Source organism: Cnephaeus nilssonii, assembly GCF_951640355.1.
Source record: "Cnephaeus nilssonii genome assembly, chromosome: 18".
Classification (NCBI taxonomy): domain Eukaryota; kingdom Metazoa; phylum Chordata; class Mammalia; order Chiroptera; family Vespertilionidae; genus Cnephaeus; species Cnephaeus nilssonii.
In genome coordinates this window covers 7,831,935-7,852,045 of record NC_137089.1, presented here as the reverse complement: position 1 = coordinate 7,852,045, position 20,111 = coordinate 7,831,935, and the positions used below count along the sequence as shown (strand labels likewise).

Genomic DNA, 20,111 nt, shown 5'->3' with positions numbered 1-20,111 from the left:
CTTATCTTATTCTAATAAAAAAATACTAGTGAGGTTAAACTCTCAAAACATTAGCTAAAAAATTTTTTTTTCAAAATGAATTCTTTCTGCTGTGTTTTTTGTTTCTTTGCATCTTTGTTGTGATTTTTTTAAAGTAGGCAAGATATTGAGATTACTTTATGAGTTTAAAATTTGTGGTTATTGGTGGGCAAGAGTGGCCAACAGTCTGAGTTAGACAATATTTTAAAATTTCTTTATTTTATACATCCTATTTTCAGTTCTAAACATGGAGAGGTTTGGTATCATGATTTTTTCCCCTCCATCACTATTTATCCCCCCAATACCTCTTTCACCTCCATCCTCTTTACCCTCCCCACCTCCTGCAATCACCACACTGTTGTCTATGTCCATGAGTTTTTTCTCCTTTTTGCTCAATCCCTCTACCTCCCCAAAACCCCTCTCACCAGAGCTGTCTGCCTATTCTCTCAGAAATGAATGAATGTCTCTGTTTTGCTTGTTAGTTAAGGTTGTTCTTTAAATTCCACATATGAATGAAATCACATGGTACTGGTCTTTCTCTGACTGGCTTATTTCACTTAGCTAACTTTCTCCAGGTCCATCCATGCTTTCACAAAAGGTAAAATTTTCTTCCTTTAATTAGCATATTAGCTCTTTATTATATAGGATAATTTTTAACTCTCTATCTCTGGTGTTTAAACATGATTCTTGCATATAGTAGGTCATAAAAGTTTGTTGCCGTAAGCTGCATAGTATTCTATTGTGTAAAGGTACCATAGCTGTTTTAGCCACTCATCTGCTGATGGACACTTGGGCTTCTTCCGAATCTTGGTTAGCCTATATAATAAAAGCCCAGGACCATAACGGCGTAACGACTGGAATGGCCGCTTGACTGGAACGAGTTGCTAGGAGGTGCACTGACCACTTCTCGGTCCCTCCCCACTGGCCCGCAGGCTCCGATCGCAGCATGGCGAACGGGGAACCAGGTGGGTGGCGGCAGGGCGGGACTGGGGACTGGCGAGCGGGCAGAACGGCCGACCTCTTGGTCCCTCCCCTCGGCCCACAGGCTCTGATCGCAGCATGGTGAACAGGGAACCCTGGGGAACTGGGTGGGTGGCGGTGGGACAGGACTGGGGACTGGTGAGCGGGCGGAAGATGGCCCTGATTGCAGGCTAGGCCTAGGACCCTACCTGTGCACGATTTCATGTGCTGGGCCTCTAGTTGTAAATAACACTGCAGTGAGCATAGGGGTGCATAATGTTCTTTTGTGTTTCTTGATATAAATTCCCAGAAGTGGGGTTACTGGGTCAAAGGCAGTTCCATTTTTTATTTTTTAACAATATATTTTATTGATTTTTTACAGAGAGGAAGGGAGAGGGATAGAGAGTTAGAAACATCGATGAGAGAGAAACATCGATCAGCTGCCTCCTGTACACCTACTACTGGGGATGTGCCCACAACCAAGGTACATGCCCTTGACCGGAATCGAACCTGGGACCTTTCAGTCCACAGGCTGACGCTCTATCCACTGAGCCAAACTGGTCAGGGCTCCATTTTTAATATTTGGAGGTAACTCCATACTGCTTTCCAAAGTTACTGCACAAATCTGCATTTCCACCATTAGTGCATGAGGGTTTCCTTTTCTCCATTCTCTCCAGCACTTATTGTTTGTTAGTTTATTCATGATAGCCATTCTGACTGGTGTGAGGTGATATCTCATTATGAGTGTGTGCTTTTAGCATTTATCCAGTATGTTTATTCAATCCTTTGTCCCACTCTAGTTAATAACCATAGAATCACTAATATGTCCCTAGCTGTTTTATAGAAACTAGCTTTGCTTTCTTCCTTGCTTACTTTATTCATATATTCATTCATTCATTCATTCATTCATTCAACAAATCTTTATCAAATGCCTGCTATTTCAGGTACTCTTCTAAATGCTGTGGAAGCTGGAGTTAACAAAACAGGTGGGAATTTCTGCTTTCATGAAGCTGACATTGTGTTTGGGGGACATTAAAAAACAAGGTAAATGTGTCAAGTGCTAGCTGCTAAGTGCTGTAAAAGAAGGGAAGGGAAATTCAATATGGTTCCTATACAGAAATGACCAAAACATTGTTCTTAGGCGTTTGTTTTTTTCTAGAAATAGTAATAGATCAGTATGGGTTCACCTCGTTCTTTTGGGCCTAAGTCTTAACCCAAATCTAGGCTCTTTCAGGGCATGAAGCCGTGCTTCAGGCTGTCATGCCTGATGGAGGACCTGTTGCTGACCTAGCTGCTGACTGGCTCGTTCTAGGACTGAGCCCTGGCCCTGTTCTCATTAGCGTAGTTAGATGTTTACTAATTACCTAGTCTGAACATATCTTATCCTCCCGCTTCCTCAGAACGCAGACCTCACTTATCTTAATCATCGGGTTTCAAACTTTTATTTTTCCTACTCGTTAACCATCACATGAAATGGTATGCAGAGGCCCATTCTGTACAAGTGAAAGACCTAACTGGGAAAGGAAGGGATTTAGAATGAGGCCAAAGGCATTTCCCCCTCTCATCCCACCCTTTCAGACTCCTGCCATGGAGCCATTATTTCTAACACTAGGGGCCACTCGGCCTGGCCTACGGGGATGGGGCCGAAATCAGCTCTCCGACATCCCTTGAGGGGGGGTCCCTGATTGTGAAAGGGCACAGGCCAGGCTGAGGGATCCCCACTGGTGCATGATCAGGGTCAGGGAGGGACTGTGGGAGGACTCCAGGGTGTGTCTGGCCCGTCTCGCCCAGTCCCAATCGGCCAGACCCCAGCAGCAAGCTAACCTACCGGTCAGAGCATCTGCCCCCTGGTGGTCAGTGCGCGTCATAGTGACTGGTCCATCTGTCGGACACTTAGCATATTAGGCTTTTGTTATATAGGATAGCATTTCAGAGACATTGTTCATATGTGGCATTGTCCTTTTGCGGACAACATGCCATGGCTCTTGAGCAGTTGAATGTGACTGGTGTGACTGAACCACATTTTATATTTTATTTAACTTTAATTAACATGTGACTAATACAGTAGTATTGGAAGGTGCAGTTCTAGTATAATGCTAACTCTAGATTTAACGTTCACTTAATGTCTTTATGTCAGTTTTTCAGATCATGTATAAAATAACATTAGTTTCAGATAATAAACGCTGAGAAGGCCTGGAATAAGTTGTAGCTTGTAACCTTGGACAAATTATCCAACCCCTCGGAGCCTCAATTCCTGTATATAAGACGGGAAAGTTATAAGTACCCTTTTCACAGTGAGATTTAAAATGAGATAAAGCATGCCGAGTGTTTGATACTTTGCCTACAGTGCCTAATGCTTGATTTTAGGTGATTCATCCTAAGGAGTTTTGGGGTAGTTTTTGCTTGTAAAAATAAAACATGCTCACTGTAGAACATTTACATGAAAGAGAAAAATAACAAGAAGGAATTAAGAAAATAATGTGTAATCTTCCCATCTATAGACAGGCAAGAGAAAAACTTTATGTGGACAAAATTGTGTGTTTTTGGTTCATAATATACTTTCTGTACTGATACTATTATTGTAAAAAAAACCCACATGGTGCTTTTGGAGACTAGGTCATACGTGTATAAGTTACCTTATAAAGTCTTTTCCCCCCTAATATAAAAGATCTTAGGAAATAAAGTGTGATTATTGAAAGGCATTTAAAAACTGGTGAATTCAGTAACTTACTAGTGTTTTTTTCTAGATTCATCTTTGGATACTTAGTGTTTTCAGAATGTAGAAATTCTTTTTAGGATTCTTTTAGGATAATGGAAAAAGATACATAGGTGAATTTATCTTTAGTTAAATGTCATGTCTCTTGAAAGTTCTAGGTCTCAAAGTTCCGACTATGGGCATGACTTATGGCATTATAGTAATGTAATGTATATTAATCTAAAATACTAAATGTATTGAGTGTCTCCTATGTGTCAGGCACTGTGAAAAGTACTGAGAATATAAAAACACATAAGATGTTATCACTGTCCTTAAGTAGATTATGATCAGTGGGAGGGTCTGACCTTGGTTCTAAATACAGTGTGATCAGTACTGTAAAGGGGATCTAGACAGTGTGATAGGGGAATGTGGGACAGTCTGGGCCAGCTGGGGATGGAAAGATGATCAGCAAAGGGTTTCTGTGACACATGAATGGAGTTTTAAAGGAATAATGGACTTAACCAGGTGGTGGGGTAAAGAGTATTCTATGAAAAGGATGCAATGTGATGGAAGCCTAAGAGAGACCCACAGTAGTGCAGTATGGAGTTCTGTGATGGAGATAGCATTGGATGGGAGAAATGAATATGGTTCTGGAATGTTAGGAAGAGCCAGATGGGTCATAAAAGTCTTTCTATGCCCTATTAAGGCACCTGGACTTTATGCTTAGCATTATGATAGGTCTTTGAAGATGATTAAGAGGAGAGGGGCAAGATCTCTGATCACCTTTGAGATATGTAGTCAAATGATTGGATGTCATTTGGAGATGGATAGAAATGAATAGTATGGGGGCAGGGAGTCATTTAATGGGTTTGTTGATTAGGCCAGGTGAGAGATGAGGGATGATTAGCGTTCGAATTCAGGCTGTTGAAATGAGTAGCCATCTGGATGTTTGAGTCTAGAACTTGAAAGGGTGTTACAGGCTATATTTGTAGGTAAAGTTATCCACATTATGGCCATGGTGTGACCATCACAGCACAAATGAAGTCACTAAGAAAAAGGAATAAAATGGAATTTTAAAGAAGAACTATGAAATAACATGGGGAGAAATAGTTATCAGAAGTTATCATAGAGGTGAAGAAAGGTGAGCCAATAAGAGAGACTGAGAAGGAGAAGCCACAAAGGCCTGAGAAAAATGAGAGTGTTTGAATAACGGGAATTCTGGGTACAATAATGTTTTAAGAAGGAGGAAGTGGTGAACAGTGTCAGATGCTACAAAGATATCAGATAAAGCATACAAGTACTTTTGGATTAATAATGAAGAGGTAATTAAGAAGAATTTTAATTAGAGTTAGGATACCTTGATGCTACTATATTCCAGGGTTATTTTAGTCTGGATTCTTTGGTTTCAAGTGAAAAGTCAACTCCAACTAGGTTTCAGGTAAAGGAAGGGTTGGTTGACTAGGATCTGTAGATGGTTTGGGAGATGCAAATTGCAGGAATTTGAGTGATGCAGCTAGCCTGTAGGATCCAGTAAACTGAGGACCTTGACTTAACGCTATCAAGACCATCTCTTGCCATTTCTCTCTGCTTCTTTATGCCTGTTAGTGACCTTCTTTTTCACTAAAGACTGCTTTCTAGATATGGAGGAGGACATAAATAGTGCAGTCTTCTACCTCTGGAGTGGGATTGTGTTTTGTGTTTTTTTTTAATCAATGTTCTGAGTATCAAAGTCTTAGGGAATGGCTGAGGGAACACCCCCCCCCCCCCCCGTGCATGAATTTCATGCACTGGGCCTCTAGTCCTATATAATAAAGAGCTAATATGCTAATTAGAACAGATGGTGGAACAACCTTCCGGAACAACCTTCCAGAATGACCAGTGGGTGGAGCCATGGCGCTGCAAGGCAGCCAGGGCCACGAGGTGAGCCCCTTGCAAGAAGGGACTGGGGGTGTTCCTGGGCCAGTTGCTAATATACTGGATGCAAAGTCATGAAAAAAACATGGTGGCTCCCAATATATTTATGAGACGAGAGTATGGCAGGTCCCATTATGGGGAGGGAAACTTTTCTAGGCAGTTCCATGGGTCTCCACTACAAGTAGGTATAAGATGGAATAGGAAACGAGGACACAGAGAAAGTGAGTGTAGACCACTCTTTTGGGAACCTGGGCCAGGAAAGTGAATGTTTTGATGGTAACTGAACAGGGACAGTTGGACCTTGGTATGGTTATTTTATAACTAAATCATTGATGGAGATTTAGGAATGAGGATTGAAAATGTATTTGAAAACAAGGTATACATGCTAATTTTAATGTCTACGAAAAAATTTATATGCGGGTATATACTGTGGACTTAAGACATTTATGTGAACAGGAAATCTGGTTAATAACTGCCAACTTCAGAAATTTTTTATTTGTGGTCACTTTATTGTCGGATATATGTTCTCTGCGTAGTCTTCTTTGTGTTTGGGATGATTATACCTGGAGGAAAAAAAACAGAGAATATTAGCTTTTGCAAAAGATTCTTGAGGCCAAAAAGATGCTTAATTTTATATGTAAGAAGAATAAACTCCAGAGAAGTGAAGTGAAGGAATCACACAGGTACAACATCAGAAGAAGAGGGGAATTTCCTCCTCGCGTTTAGAGAGCGAAGTCTTTCCTAGAACCTCTTCCATAGACGCCCCTTCATGAGCCATTGTCCAGAATACAACACCCAACTCTGAGACCTGTTGCTGACAAAAGAAATGTGATGACCTTGTTCATGTAAAACGAGGAGGGCCCGCCCCCAAGAACTGTGTACCTGAACAAAATCGGGGTTGTCCAGGAAGAGGAGAGAGGGCGTTTGAGTAGGAACTCAACCGTGTTAGTACATAAGTAAGCTAAAGAGCTTATATTTTATTCTGTGGACAATGAGATACTCCCAAAATCTTTTAAATCAAGGAACAGATAAAATCAGATTTATGTTTGAGAAGTAACAACCTTCATAAAATACCTATGATAAGACATGAAGTAACAACAGGTCATTTTTACACCTTCCTAAAACTACATAATAAGTTAGTCACAGGGTAGAAATGAATTGAAGGTCTCCAGTATTTTTCCCTCATTACCCATATTTCATTCTTCATTATATATGTATATGCTGCTGATGGTTGTGTATTTGTCTTTCGCCATGAAATTAGGGTTGATATCTTTGAACTTTTATAGCAATGGATTTGTAAAAGTTAGGAATGTGACCATCCTTCTTATGATTACAATTACTTTTAGACGCTTCCTGAGGAGGCATTTAAAAAAATTGCCATCAAGGTGTCTACTATTATTACTGATTGGGTTATTTGAATGTATAATACACATGCATAACTGTTGTAAAATTTACTGTGGTAAATTTTATTTTTTTCTTTATATATATATACATATAATATATTATTGATTTCAGAGAGGAAGTGAGAGGGAGAGAGAGATAGAAACATCAATGATGAGAGAGAATCACTGATCGTCTACCTCCTGCATGCCCCACACTGGGGACCGAGCCTACAACCTGGGCATGTGCCCTGACGGGGAAATCAAACCATGACCTCCTGGTTCATAGGTTGATGCTCAACCACTGAGCCACGCTGGCTAGGCTACTGTGGTAAATTTTAAAGGATAGTCAGAGGAAGCATGATGTGGTTGGTGCCTCGGGAAACGGGGGAAAGCTATAAAATGATGTGGTACTGAAGAACGCGTAAAATGATGTGGTACTGAAGAACGCGTAAGATAGGACAGGTCCTTTTTTTTTATTTTCTTTGTCATTTTATTTTTTTAAATTTCTTTATTGATTACGGTGTTACATATGTGTCCTTATTCTCCCATTACTCCTCCCATTCCCCCCCCCCCATGCCCTCACCCCCCTGTTGTCTGTGACCATTTGTTAGGCTTATAAGGACAGGTCCTTTTTGATGAAAGAAACAACAGCATGAAAAAGAAAGGCAGAAAAACCAGGGAATACCCAGGTGCATATAAATAGAGCATAGTGTCAGGGGAAAGACATTGGAAATAAAGCCGTGAATGGATCACAGAGAGGAAGACACAAGGGAAGGAAGCTCACACATGTTGGTGCCCAACATGTACGTTAGACACTGTACTACCTCTTCAAGAGGTAGAGAGGGGTGTATTTCTATTCTGTGTGTGTGTGTGTGTGTGTGTGTGTGTGTGTGTGTGTATGTTTAATCCTTATCTGAGGACTAGTTTAGAGGACGAGAGAGAGAACAACATCAGTCGGCTGCCTTCTGTAGCCTTTCCTACATACCCTGACTGGGGGTTGAATCTGTAACCTGACTATATGTCCTAATTGGGAATCGAACCAGCAACCTTTGGGTGCACAGGATGATGCTCAATCAACTGAGCCACTCAGGCCAGGCTGTATTCCCATTCTCTTTATGAGGGATTGAGGTTCAGGATAACTACCTTGCCTGAGGCCTTACTACTCAACTAATTGTTGAGTCTACATTTGAAACCTAGAAATTCTCCTATTATGCCAAATATTCTCCCACTTTATAACTTTGCCATGTTTAAAATGTGAGCATTTCCCTTTTATTCTCAGGCATTGTTTTGTGAAGGGTTCTGAGCAGGAATGAACATTACCAGGAGTGCTCTCCGGGAAATAAGATGGCACCATTGTGGGGGCGGGCTGGCCACCATCTGGTCTCCATTAGTCTCTTGGAAAATCTCACACCCAAACATTGGAGTCACTAAATGGCTGTATTGTCAGAACTATGTTTGCCATATTTTCTGGAGAAATAAAAAGGAAATCCTAAACACAGTGTTTTTCTCCCCTAATTGTCTTCTCTTTTTCACTTAGTAGTATTTTGGTTCAGCTTGGGATTAATCCTCTTTAGTGCATACCTTCTAGCTTTCTTAACTAACACTTATTCCAATAGGACTAACTCTGGACTAACTACTAGCTGACCAAGAAGTTCCTCAATCCATAACACCTCTGAGGCATAGATACCCTAATTGACATAATAAACTCTGATGGAAAAAGATATACAATCTATCAATACTGAACTTTCTGTCTTTTTACACTAATCACCTCCTGAGTAGTATGTAAACAAGGGGAATGTAGACTGCCTGTTCTTTATACTTTAAAAACACGTCTGGAACTATTTGAACTCACTAAAAGTAAAATAAGTGTCAGGGTAGATTATGACATACCTTTTCCCTTTTACTTAAAAAAAAAAAAAAAAAAAAGGAAATGGAAAACATACCACTTCTGGAAGACCCTGACATTGAAATGGTATCCGTAATGTATTTATATATGCCACACTCTCTTCCATGCATCAGCCATCTTTAGTACATATGTGTTGGATAGATGCCATATGGGTTGAAATAACCACATATGGAAAATCTTGTTTAGAACTGGTGTGAATCATTAAGGTAAAAGTAAAGTCAGTTCTTTTGATTACACATACCTTGCCGATCTGATAGAAATTGTTTTTCTTTTATCATTTGATAAAGATATTAGCTTGAGGGGAAAAAAAAGTTTGAAATTTCAAGAGATGAATATACTTAGTCGAAAAAAAAAAACCCTTCAATAAATGTCAGCATTCTCCTACAGCAACCAAAAATAGAAATTACGTACAAGAACAACATACTTACATGCACTTAAAAATTACATAAGAAATATTACAACAACATTGGTTTTAGCATATCTTCTCATTTGAAATGGAGTGAAATGCTTCTGCGGTTAAATCAGCTTTTTTTTTTACTGTTTGCCATAAAAATTACAAGCATATATATTTCAGAATGTTTTTTTAATTCAAAACAAATGCCGCAGAACTCAGCATACTTGAAACACATTTTCTGATTTTATTTTAAATCTTTTGACTCCAGAGAGTTCTGTGTGTGTGTAAGGGTTAGGTCTGACTGGTTATTTCACCATCTATCTCCATCCTGGCTTGATTGCACCGAACAGCCCAGAATGAGTTCCACATGGTCCCACTTTGTCTAAGTTTGTAGGACCTCTGGGTTGGAACTCCATTTGATCAGAGTAAAGCTAACCATCTCAGAAATGTGGCTCATGTCAAATGCGTAGAGCTCCACATGTACTCCAGTTCCAATGGACACGTTCCCGTTAGAAGTTGTGGTGATTTGCTATGCATTGCTTACTTGTTATGGTTCCTAAAATATGGATGGCATTTCAGGAATTTAAAATCATTTGCCTACCTTCGATGATGATGATGATAATGATGATTTCCTGGAGAGAGTTACGTTGCAAATACGGACCAAGACACATAATCAAAACGTTTTCAAATAAAAATTATGCTATATCAATTTTTTTCCTAACACTGGAGAGATGAATTCAGAATGATAAAGATGATCTGAAGTTTGAAAAGGAAACCCATTGTCATCTCTGTAGTTTATTTCTTTTTGTCTTAGTTTATTTCTCTTTGTCCTTATTTAAAAAAATTTTAAAAATATGAGTTTAAGGTATGTTTTCAAGTGTAGGCATTGCTCAAGAATCAGGTCAAGTTGAGTAAGGTGGGGTCTGTGTCCTCGAAGGCTCAGCCTTTAGCTCCGGAGGTAAGCGAAGCTGTCCGGGGCACGTTTCTCCCCCCTTCAGGCTCTTTTCTCCCTGTTTTGGTCTTTTCTCTCTTTCTTCTCTTTTCCTTTCACTACTTTACTTTTTCATTATTCCCACTCCCCCACCCCCCCCCTCCTCCTGCTCCTCCTTCCTCCGTCTGTGCCACGAGGTGCTTCCCTTGAGTGTCTGGCCTGGCTTCTCTCACAGTTCAGCGTGAGTGTTAGCAGAATGAAAACCAGATGGACCAGCGGTTCCCACTGTTATCTCCCAGCTGCCTCTGGCAGGCCCGCCTTATCCCTCCTTCCTTGGCATAACAGGAATAGTTGCTTTTATTTAGGGTGACTCGTATGTGCTGCTGTACCTCTTCCCTCAGCTGCAACATAAGCAGAAAGCTGTTTAGTCCCTTGTTGCTGAGGTTGGTTGAGGTGAGTAGACTGTGGAATGGATTTAACGAGTGAAGAAGTGGTTCCGAACCTGCCTAACGTCTGTGTTTTTCTAGAATAATTGATTGACTGATCCTTTTCTTGTTTGTTTGTTAATCCTCGTCCCAGGATGTTTTCCCATTGATTTTTAGAGAGTAAAAGGGGGGGAGGGGAGAGAGAGAGAGAGAGAGAGAGAGAGAGAGAGAGAGAAGGAAGAGAGAAACATCCAGGTGAGAGGGATACATCAATTGGTTGCCTCCTGCATGTGCCCTGACTGGGGCCAGGTATGGAACCTGTAACCTAGGTACGTGCCCCCCTTAACCTAACTGGGAATCAGACCCGGCAACCCTGTGGGGTTGTGCAGGCCATCGCTCTAACCACTGAGAAACACCGGCTAGGGCTACTGATTCTGGTTTTTAAATAACGTGGAAAAGCAATATGAAGGCCATTTTTAGCAGTAAGAGAAAGGTGGGCGTGCTCTCTCCCGGTGTCTTTGCCATCACCTCGCTCAGAGCACTCAGTCACGACAGCGCCATTCAGCGGTGCTCAACCAGAGGCCCTGATGCCACTGACCAGGGAGATCCTCGGTCAGAGGGCTCTTCTGAGGACGACGAGGATGATGATGAGGATGAGGATGATGATGATGATGATGGTCTTTCTCTTATTACACCTCCCCCAGCATGGCATTAACATAATTTCAGCGTTTAAATATTGTGTCCTCTGGCAACCCAAGTCTTAGGAATCTGCTGTGAGTAAAGGTGAGGTAATGTTAGAATGGGCAGAGTAGTAATTTGGGCTTTTCGTTTTCTTGTAATAATTGACTTTTCAGTTATTTTGAGTCATTAACTCTGTACCCATATGGCTATAATATTTTTAAAGACCCATGCTTTACCAATAGTCTGTGTTATTTTACTTTTCAAAAACCCGGAGTGCGAATATCTGTATCTAAGGCTGCAGAAGGCGTTTGGTGTGTGTGTGTGTGTGTGTGTGTGTGTGTGTGTGTGTGTGTACATCTCTACACATGTTTGAGGAAAATTGGATCTAAAGAAACAAACAGAAACTTGTATTTTTTACTGGGGATTTGATAAAGAGATTAGACTGAGGAAAAAAAATTAACATTTCAAGAGAAGCGTATACTTAGTAGAAAACAGGCCTGAGCAAATGTTCATTATTGGGTAATCAGAAAACTTCTCCAGATCTGTCACCTGCTCATGAAAAACATATGGAGGGTCTTTAGTTCTTTTTAATTCTCAATTTGGGACTTTTTCTTATTCTCGCTCTACCTGAGATTGTTCATTGAAATATTGGCCTCATGTTTTTTGAAGCGGTGGGTCAGAAACTCACCAAGTCTAAGTAAACAACAGCTTAACTTCATTGTGTGCCATACGCCGCTGAGGGAGGTGGTTTTTCAAACAGGGCAGAAAACACTGATGTGAGATCTAGGTCCTGGACACATACCCTGTGTCACCCCACAGGCTGGGAAACTCAGCATGGGAAGGGGCTGAGAGGGGTTATGAACATCGCTGGCTCCTACCCGTATCTCGTCTACACCACAGAACTTCAGATGGGTGTTATTTCTTAGCGGTCGGAGGGGTTCATTGCCGTCTTACTTCCTCATCTATTTTTTACCTCTTGCGAATGTTGGCTCCTGCCTTGAGTGAAGTTTTGCTGTTGTTTGTAACACTAACAAGGGAGCATTTGCCCGCGCTAGAAATAACAAGAGGATGTAAAGCCACCCCGTTACCAATGAGGCCCTGCAATCTGTTGCTGCTCCCACATAAGCGGGGTCTGGATGATAAAGCCCTGATTTCAACTTCAGTAGATAAGCCTTGTTTGACTGATAGGAGATGATGGATTTCTTGCGTTGACTTGCCTGTGAAACCGATGACTCCCCCCACTTAGAACACTGAGGTGCTTGAGAAAGTAACATGTTCCCGGTGGCATCCTCCAGATCGCACTGAGAAGCACTCCACGATGCCAGACTCACCTGTGGATGTGAAGACTCCGTCCAGGCTGACTCCTCCCACGATGCCGCCTCCCCCGACAACTCAAGGAGCCCCAAGAACCAGTTCCTTTACTCCAACAACGCGTGAGTAGGCATTTCTGCATTTCCTGTTTTCATTTTGAAGTTTAAAAGTTTTGCGGCAAGTGAAACTTAAGAGAAAAGAAGATCCAGCATCAATGAATTGTGCAGAAATGAAGCCAAAAAAAAAAATCATTTATTTTCCAGTGAGGTATTGAGTACAGATATATGTTGTATCTTAGGTATAATTTGTAGGAATGGCAATATTTGCCCGTCTTTTGTGCTTGCTTCAGAAATGTTTTTTACTAACATCTCCGTGAGTGAAGAACACTACGTTTGGTCTGTATTACCACTATAACTTTTAATCCGACTTTTAATGTGGAGCTTCTTATTTTAGTCTGTTCATTTTGACTTGGAACATGTAATAATTATTTCCAGGTTACATCTGATCTTCTAATACTGTGTTCTTCTATTATTTACAAATCATTTTGAAATCTAACATTTTTAGGTTCTATGTTTAAAACCTAATGTTTAGACACACACACAAAATGACTTTATGCAACAGTTGTATACAGAAATCTTTCCAAAATAAGGAGCATTTTTCTTGTTGTGAAACTGTCAGACTTTTTTTTTTTAAATACATTTTTACTGATTTCAGAGAGGAAGGGAGAGGGACAGAGAGAGAAACATGAATGATGAGAGAGAATCATTGATCGGCTGCCTCCTGCACGCCCCACATTGGGGATCGAGCCCGCAACCCAAGCATGTGCCCTTGACTGGAATCGAACCTGGGACCCTTCAGTCTGCAGGCTGACGCTCTATCCACTGAGCCAAACCAGCTAGGACATGAAACTCCCAGACTTCATTCCATCTTGGCTCAGGTCTCCTGTTCTGAATCAGTGGAGTGTATTGCTTTCTGTGTCATGCAAGGAAAGGACGGAATATTCTGACAGAATCTCAACTGTCCTTTCTTTCCAGTATATTGTAGTAGGGATAGCAGGTAGCTTTGTATTCATCTGTCTCAAAGTCTTGCTTAAAATTGTCATCAAGGATTTGTGGGGAAAAAAAAAGAAGCTATCTATTGCAGATAATAGTATGGATAGACGATGTGCCATTAAATCTATATGCATAAAAAATAACAGGCAAGAATAGATTCATGGGATTAAAAACGGACAAAATACACACCCTAGACCAGGCGTCCTCAAACTATGGCCTGCGGGCCACATGCGGGTGATTTTGCAGTTTTGTTTTTTTACTTCAAAATAAGCTATGTGCAGTGTGCCTAGGAATTTGCTCATAGTTTTTTTTTAAACTATAGTCCGGCCCTCCAACGGTCTGAGGGACAGTGAACTGCCCCCCTGTTTAAAAAGTTTGAGGACCCCTGGTCTAGACTGGGTATGCAGAGTTGCATTGCCATTGAAAAGGCCTTTCCCAATGGGTAAGGAGCGGGAGGCCGCGGCCGTGCCAAGTTGTGACCCTGGCGTCCTGTATTTGTTCAGTTGTTATCCCAAACCACAGTGATCGGCAGTGTCTCCCGGGAGAAGTCCTGGTGAGCTGTCATTTCTTGACGGGTTGCTTTGGTGCTCATGTAGGACAAGCGACCATTTTTTTCTTTTCTTACTATCCTGAAACTTGAAGAATAATAGAGTACTTAAAACATCTTCAAACTATTGTTGGGGATAGTTTATCAAAACTATAGTTAAAAAGGTGTTTGGGAAAAATCAGTTTGTCAAATTAATTGATTTAACGTAAAACCAACATTTTCCTTAGGGAGAAATGTCCAAATCTTTCCAGGTTATCATCAATTAGCATCTCGATGTTCAAGTAAATATGATCAGAAATGAATTTACCGGATTACCACCAACTCTTGTCAATGGGATAGATATGTACCTTCTGAATTTCTTGAAATAACTCCATGATAATTATCCTATCTAGTTTGGCTTTCCCCTAAAGAAGGGGTTAAGAACTATGCGGAGAAGAAAATAGCCTTCTAATTGGGTGGTGTAAGGTTAAAGCTGGAAAGTCCAATTTTTATAAACATAGCTGTCAGCTTGTGTGTATAAAACATGATTAAAAATGTCCAGTGATAAATTTAGTCTCCACCAAATGTACACTTTCTCTAGGAGGGGGACAGCTGAGAAAGAAATAGTCCCGTTATATTGATGTAAGCTGGTGACCAAAGGCTGACATCCAAGTGCTGTTTGTTCTGTGTTTGAAACATTTCAGGTGGTTGGCATATGTGCACATGGGCGGCAGGGCTGTCTCTGTGCTACAGCCGACTCCATTTATAATCAGCTTCTGTGCAGTGTGAGGAGTAGACCCACTTAATTATAGAATACCTGAGCCGGTGTGAGCCTGTGAAGTCAAAGCGTTTTGCAAAAAAAGCTCCACTAGTGTTTTTGTTTGTTTGTTTTGTTTTTAATACTTTTATTGATTTCAGAGAGGAAGGGAGAGAAGCATCAATGACGAGAGAGAATCATTGATCAGCTGCCTCTTGCACGCCCCCTACTGGGGATGGAGCCCATAACCTGGGCATGTGCCCTGACGGGAAATCGAACCGTGACCTCCTGGTTCATAGTTCAACGCTCCACCACTGAGCCACGTCCAACCACCGAGCCATGCCGGCGGGGCTGTATTTATTTTTAACTTGAAATAATTTCTTTAAAAATTTTTTTTTCAATTACAACATAGGGGGATGTAGTCAGTAATATTGTAATAACTATGTATGGTGTCAGATGGGCATTAGATTTATTGGGGTGATCCTTTTGTAAGTTATATAATGTCTGGTCCCTGGGTTCTACACCTGAAACGAATACAATATTGTATCTAGCAGCTTTTAAGAAAATTCACTAGACTTAAAAGGGGAGGAAACTTGGTTGTCGTTTTCTTGTGCATTTTCTCTGTAAGTTTACCTTTTCTCTCTGCTTTTGTGCTCTTGACAGTAACTAATGGCACAAGCCATTCACCCACAGCCTTGAATGGTGCCCCCTCGCCGCCCAATGGCTTTAGCAATGGGCCTTCCTCCTCTTCCTCTTCTTCCCTGGCTAATCAACAGCTGCCCCCAGCCTGTGGCGCCAGGCAACTCAGTAAACTGAAACGCTTCCTTACTACCCTGCAGCAGTTTGGCAATGACATTTCACCAGAGATAGGAGAGAGAGTCCGCACCCTCGTCCTAGGACTGGTGGTAAGCAAACAGAAATTGGCCCAGTTTTCGGGGGTAAGGGAGCGTGTGTGTGTGTGTGTGGGGGGGGGGGGGGGGTTAAAAATACAGTCTCCTTTCTCGTGGGTATTTTATTCTAGTGGTTTTTACTGCTAGACATTGGGTCCAGGTCCGATCATTATGTAACAAGGTTTTAAATTCTGCATTGTGTGTTGACCTCCCCACCCCCACCATGGTTTCTATTACTATCTGACTAATGAAGATATGGCTATATGCGTATTTATTGCTATCTTGGCCATAAATGGGTAGGCGTGTCTAAAATTCCATACGTATATCCTCCTGGCATGGCTAAGTTTCTTTCAACAATGACAAAGTGTTTGGGGTATGTGAAAGATTCACTTAATGTAACTCAGTGCCTTTTTTTTAACTTCGTTGTTTTGGGGGACTTTTGTTAGCCTAGATGGTGAACTAGAATTTATAACAAATAACATTCTCCTCGTATGTCTCGTATGTGTTTTCATTTTTAGGGCTAATCACATTAAGAGTTGTTTACTGTGGTGAGATATATAAAACATACAATTTATCATTTTAAGGATTTCTAACTATACATACAGTTCAGTGGCATTAAGCGCATTCACCGTTGTGTAACCATCAGCACCATTCATCTCCAGAACTTTTTCATCACCCCAAACTGAACCTGTGTCCCCATAAAACGAGAACACCCCAATTTTATCTCCCCTCAACTCCTGCAACCACTAATTGGTTTTTGAATAAAAACTTTTTTTTTTTTTTTTGGTATAGGTAGAATTACTTAAATGATTAGTTTGAGAATAAAAGTGTTGATTTAGGAACATTATAGTATAGTCTATACATTATCACTCTAGCCACGAGAACATACATCCTTTTTTAGAGTCCTAACTCACTTTTGCATTTCCATGATTTCATGTACACATGGAGGGTTTCCATGGAGGAAGGTGGTTTTCCCATAGCAGACGGAATCACGGAGAAGTTCTGAGTCACAACGTCAGTTCTTTCAGTATCTGGGCTAATCGTGGAACTGAGATTCAGATGATAGGCAGCAGTTTCCTTTTTCTCGAAATAGATCATTTGTTTTTATTGCGTGGATTTATCAAGGGCAAAGACATACCAGTTGTGTTCTGTCAAAGAAGTTCCCAAATGAAAAGTCTGGCTGAGAGTCTAAGGCAGTAGACATGCTTCAAATCACGGCCTCTCACATTGCCAGAGATGTTGCAATTCAACTTTTTTTTTTTTTTTTAAGTATGTGGAACTTTTCAATGTCGTCTCCCTCTCCTCTGCACTCTAAGAACAAAAGCTCCCACGTTCCCCACAATCCATCAGCTTCACCTTGTCCCCCTCAGGACAGGAAGGTGAATTTGACAGAAGAATGTCAGCATCCTGAAGTTACTTCTGTCACTAGCTTATCTTTTCCTTTTCATCCATTCTCACGTTTTGCATAATAGGCTTTTCAACACCTAAATAAGTTAGACTGAAGAACCACAAAGTAAATGCAAAACAGTAATTGTATTAAGAACATGGTAAATGTGTTGTTACTAGTAAACATTTCTTTTGGCAACTGCTTTATAAATTTGATATGTCTTTAACAGTGGTTTCCATAACTTTAAACATATAAAAAATTTGGTAGCCTTAAGTAGACTTTTCCACATCTTAAGTGGCATACTTTGAAGATACATCTTATTTATCTGAAAACCGTATGGAGATAAGTTAGGGGGAAACATTAATGAATAGTGCTTTGTACATAAGAGGCAGGCAGTGAACATTTGTCAAATGAGTGAATGACTAGGGACTAGGTAATGGGTTTTGTTTTGGGCATTGAATACAAGCCATTTTATTTAAATCTTGGGATCATCCTTTGAGGTAGTGATTTTTATACACATTTTATATGTGGGGAAAATGAGGTTTGCAGAAGTCAAATATATATTGTGATAGACCTACGATTTGCACTCAGGTAGTAAATCATAATGAATCTCATTATGCTGTTATTTAGACAGTTAAGAAAAAAATATTAGTAACTGTTTTAATGTGCAAAACACAACCAAAATGGCTTTTGGGAAAATGAGCCATAGAAACAAAATGGGAGGAGAGGGGTAGTAAAAGGTAAAGGGGGCCAAATATATCCCGTACTTTCCGGCGTATAAGACGACTGGGCGTATAAGATTTTCCTGGGTTAAAAAGTCATCTTATACGCCGGAAAATACGGTAGTGATGGAAGATGATTTAACTTTGTCTATTGGGCACACAATGCAGTATACAGATCTTGCATCATGAAAATGTACACTTGAACCTATATGATCTTATTAACTAATGTCACCCCAATATATTTAACACATTAAAATTTTTTTAAAAATTTACTAACTGAAAATAAAGAGGCAAAATAAAAGATTAAAAAAAGGGCTCCTTAACCTCTATTATTACAGTTAGAAAGCTAGTGTTTATTCATAGTTTCATGTTAATATGTTTTGAATTTGGGGGTATAAAAAGCTTAGAACTTGGTACCGCATACTTTATCATAACAGTAAAAGGAACTGCACCAAAAAGTGGGGAACAATATTCTAAAGCTGTTAGGTCGCAAACATCCCAGTTTTTCAGGCATGAGGATAATTGAAGGCTTGAAGTTCAGACTACAGTTTACAGTTGCAATTCTGCCTAGGGACTAAGGAAAATGAACCAAATATAGTTAATTTACTCAACACCTTTACAATAGGCTGTTGCCTGTTAAATCACCCATTGCAGGATACAAACCCTGAGTATTTGGGGTTTGTTTATATGGCATAGGTTAGAGTGAATAGAGTCCTTTTGTAGTCTCTTTTGGGTTGAGCAATAAACATTGCCTCTATGCTAAATGAAATACCTTGGATAACTGGGGAGTTTTTTCACCCTCTCTAAGACTCAATGAATCGGAGAAGGCCCAAACTTTTTCCTTGGCTTCAATAGTGCAGCACACCACCCAACTTAGCTGTTCATTCTGAGCAAAGATGCTTTGGTAGACATAGGATGAATGTAAGATGGAAGGACGGGAGAAGAATATTTCCACCCGCAGTAATTCAGACGTGACCTGCGGGGTGGATTGAGATTCTGACACTTGCCTTTGGCCCACTATGAGATCAGTTGTGCTTTTAAATAAAGAGTTTCCCATAAAGGGTGATATTAAAAGGTTCTTCATAATGTTAGAGGAAAAATTCTCTAACCAAAGTATGCACATTATTCTCCACGTTCCATATTTATGGTCTTCCATTTTCAGATGTTATTTTAAAAGGTGGATGATACAATGAATATAATATGCAGTATTTTTTTTTACAAAGTCAAAGGTATTATATGGAAAATACTGCTTCCTGTATATGTGTCTGCTGGTTATTACAGTGTTTTAACCATATTAGTAATGTAGTAATCTCGTTGTTTTTACTATCTACCAAGAGACAAATGTGTTTATACTACATCTTTTCTTCCACAGAACTCTACTTTGACAATTGAAGAATTTCATTCCAAACTGCAAGAAGCTACTAACTTCCCACTGCGACCTTTCGTCATCCCATTTTTGAAGGTACTGTACAGCTCACTTGTCTGGAAAGTATTTCTTTTTTTTTTCCCTCAGTGATTTTATTTTATTATTATTTCTTTATTGATTAAGGTATTACATATGTGTCCTTATTCCCCCATTCCCCCCCACCTCCCATTCATGCCCCCACCCCTTCTGTTGTCTGTGTCCATTGATTAGGCTTATATGCATGCATATAAGTCCTTCGGTTGATCTCTCCCCTTTACCCCACTGTCCCCTACCTTCCCTGAGGTTTGACGTTCTGATTGATGTTTCTCTGTCTCTGGATCTATTTTTGTTCATCAGTTTATGTTGTTCAGTATATTCCACAAATGAGTGAGATCATGTGATATTTATCTTTCTCTGCCTGGCTTATTTCACTTAGCATAATGCTCTCCATCTCCATCCATGTTGTTGCAAATGGTAACAACTCCTTCTTTTTTACTGAAGCGTAGTATTCCATTGTGTAGATGTACCACAGTTTTTTAATCCACTCATCTGCCGATGAGCACTTAGGCTGTTTCCAAATCTTAGCTATGGTAAATTGTGCTGCTATGAACATAGGGGTGCATATATCCTTTCTGATTTGTGTTTCTAGTTTCTTGGGATATATTCCTAGAAGTGGGATCACTGGGTCAAATGGGAGTTCCATTTTTAGTTTTTTGAGGAAACTCCATACTGTTCTCCACAGTAGCTGCACCAGT

General features: G+C 40.3%; 1 protein-coding gene across 3 annotated transcripts in view; it reads left to right on the top strand.

Annotated features, from left to right (window-relative positions):
• The window catches only part of RUNX1T1 (RUNX1 partner transcriptional co-repressor 1), a 111,085-nt gene that overhangs the window by 34,235 nt on the left and 56,739 nt on the right, over positions 1-20,111 (top strand). For all 3 annotated transcript variants that reach the window (XM_079796556.1, XM_079796557.1, XM_079796558.1), the window contains exons 2-4: positions 12,602-12,739; positions 15,616-15,857; positions 19,324-19,413. In XM_079796556.1, the coding sequence (XP_079652682.1) occupies positions 12,602-12,739; positions 15,616-15,857; positions 19,324-19,413 (470 nt within the window). The remainder of the gene's footprint in view (positions 1-12,601; positions 12,740-15,615; positions 15,858-19,323; positions 19,414-20,111) is intronic.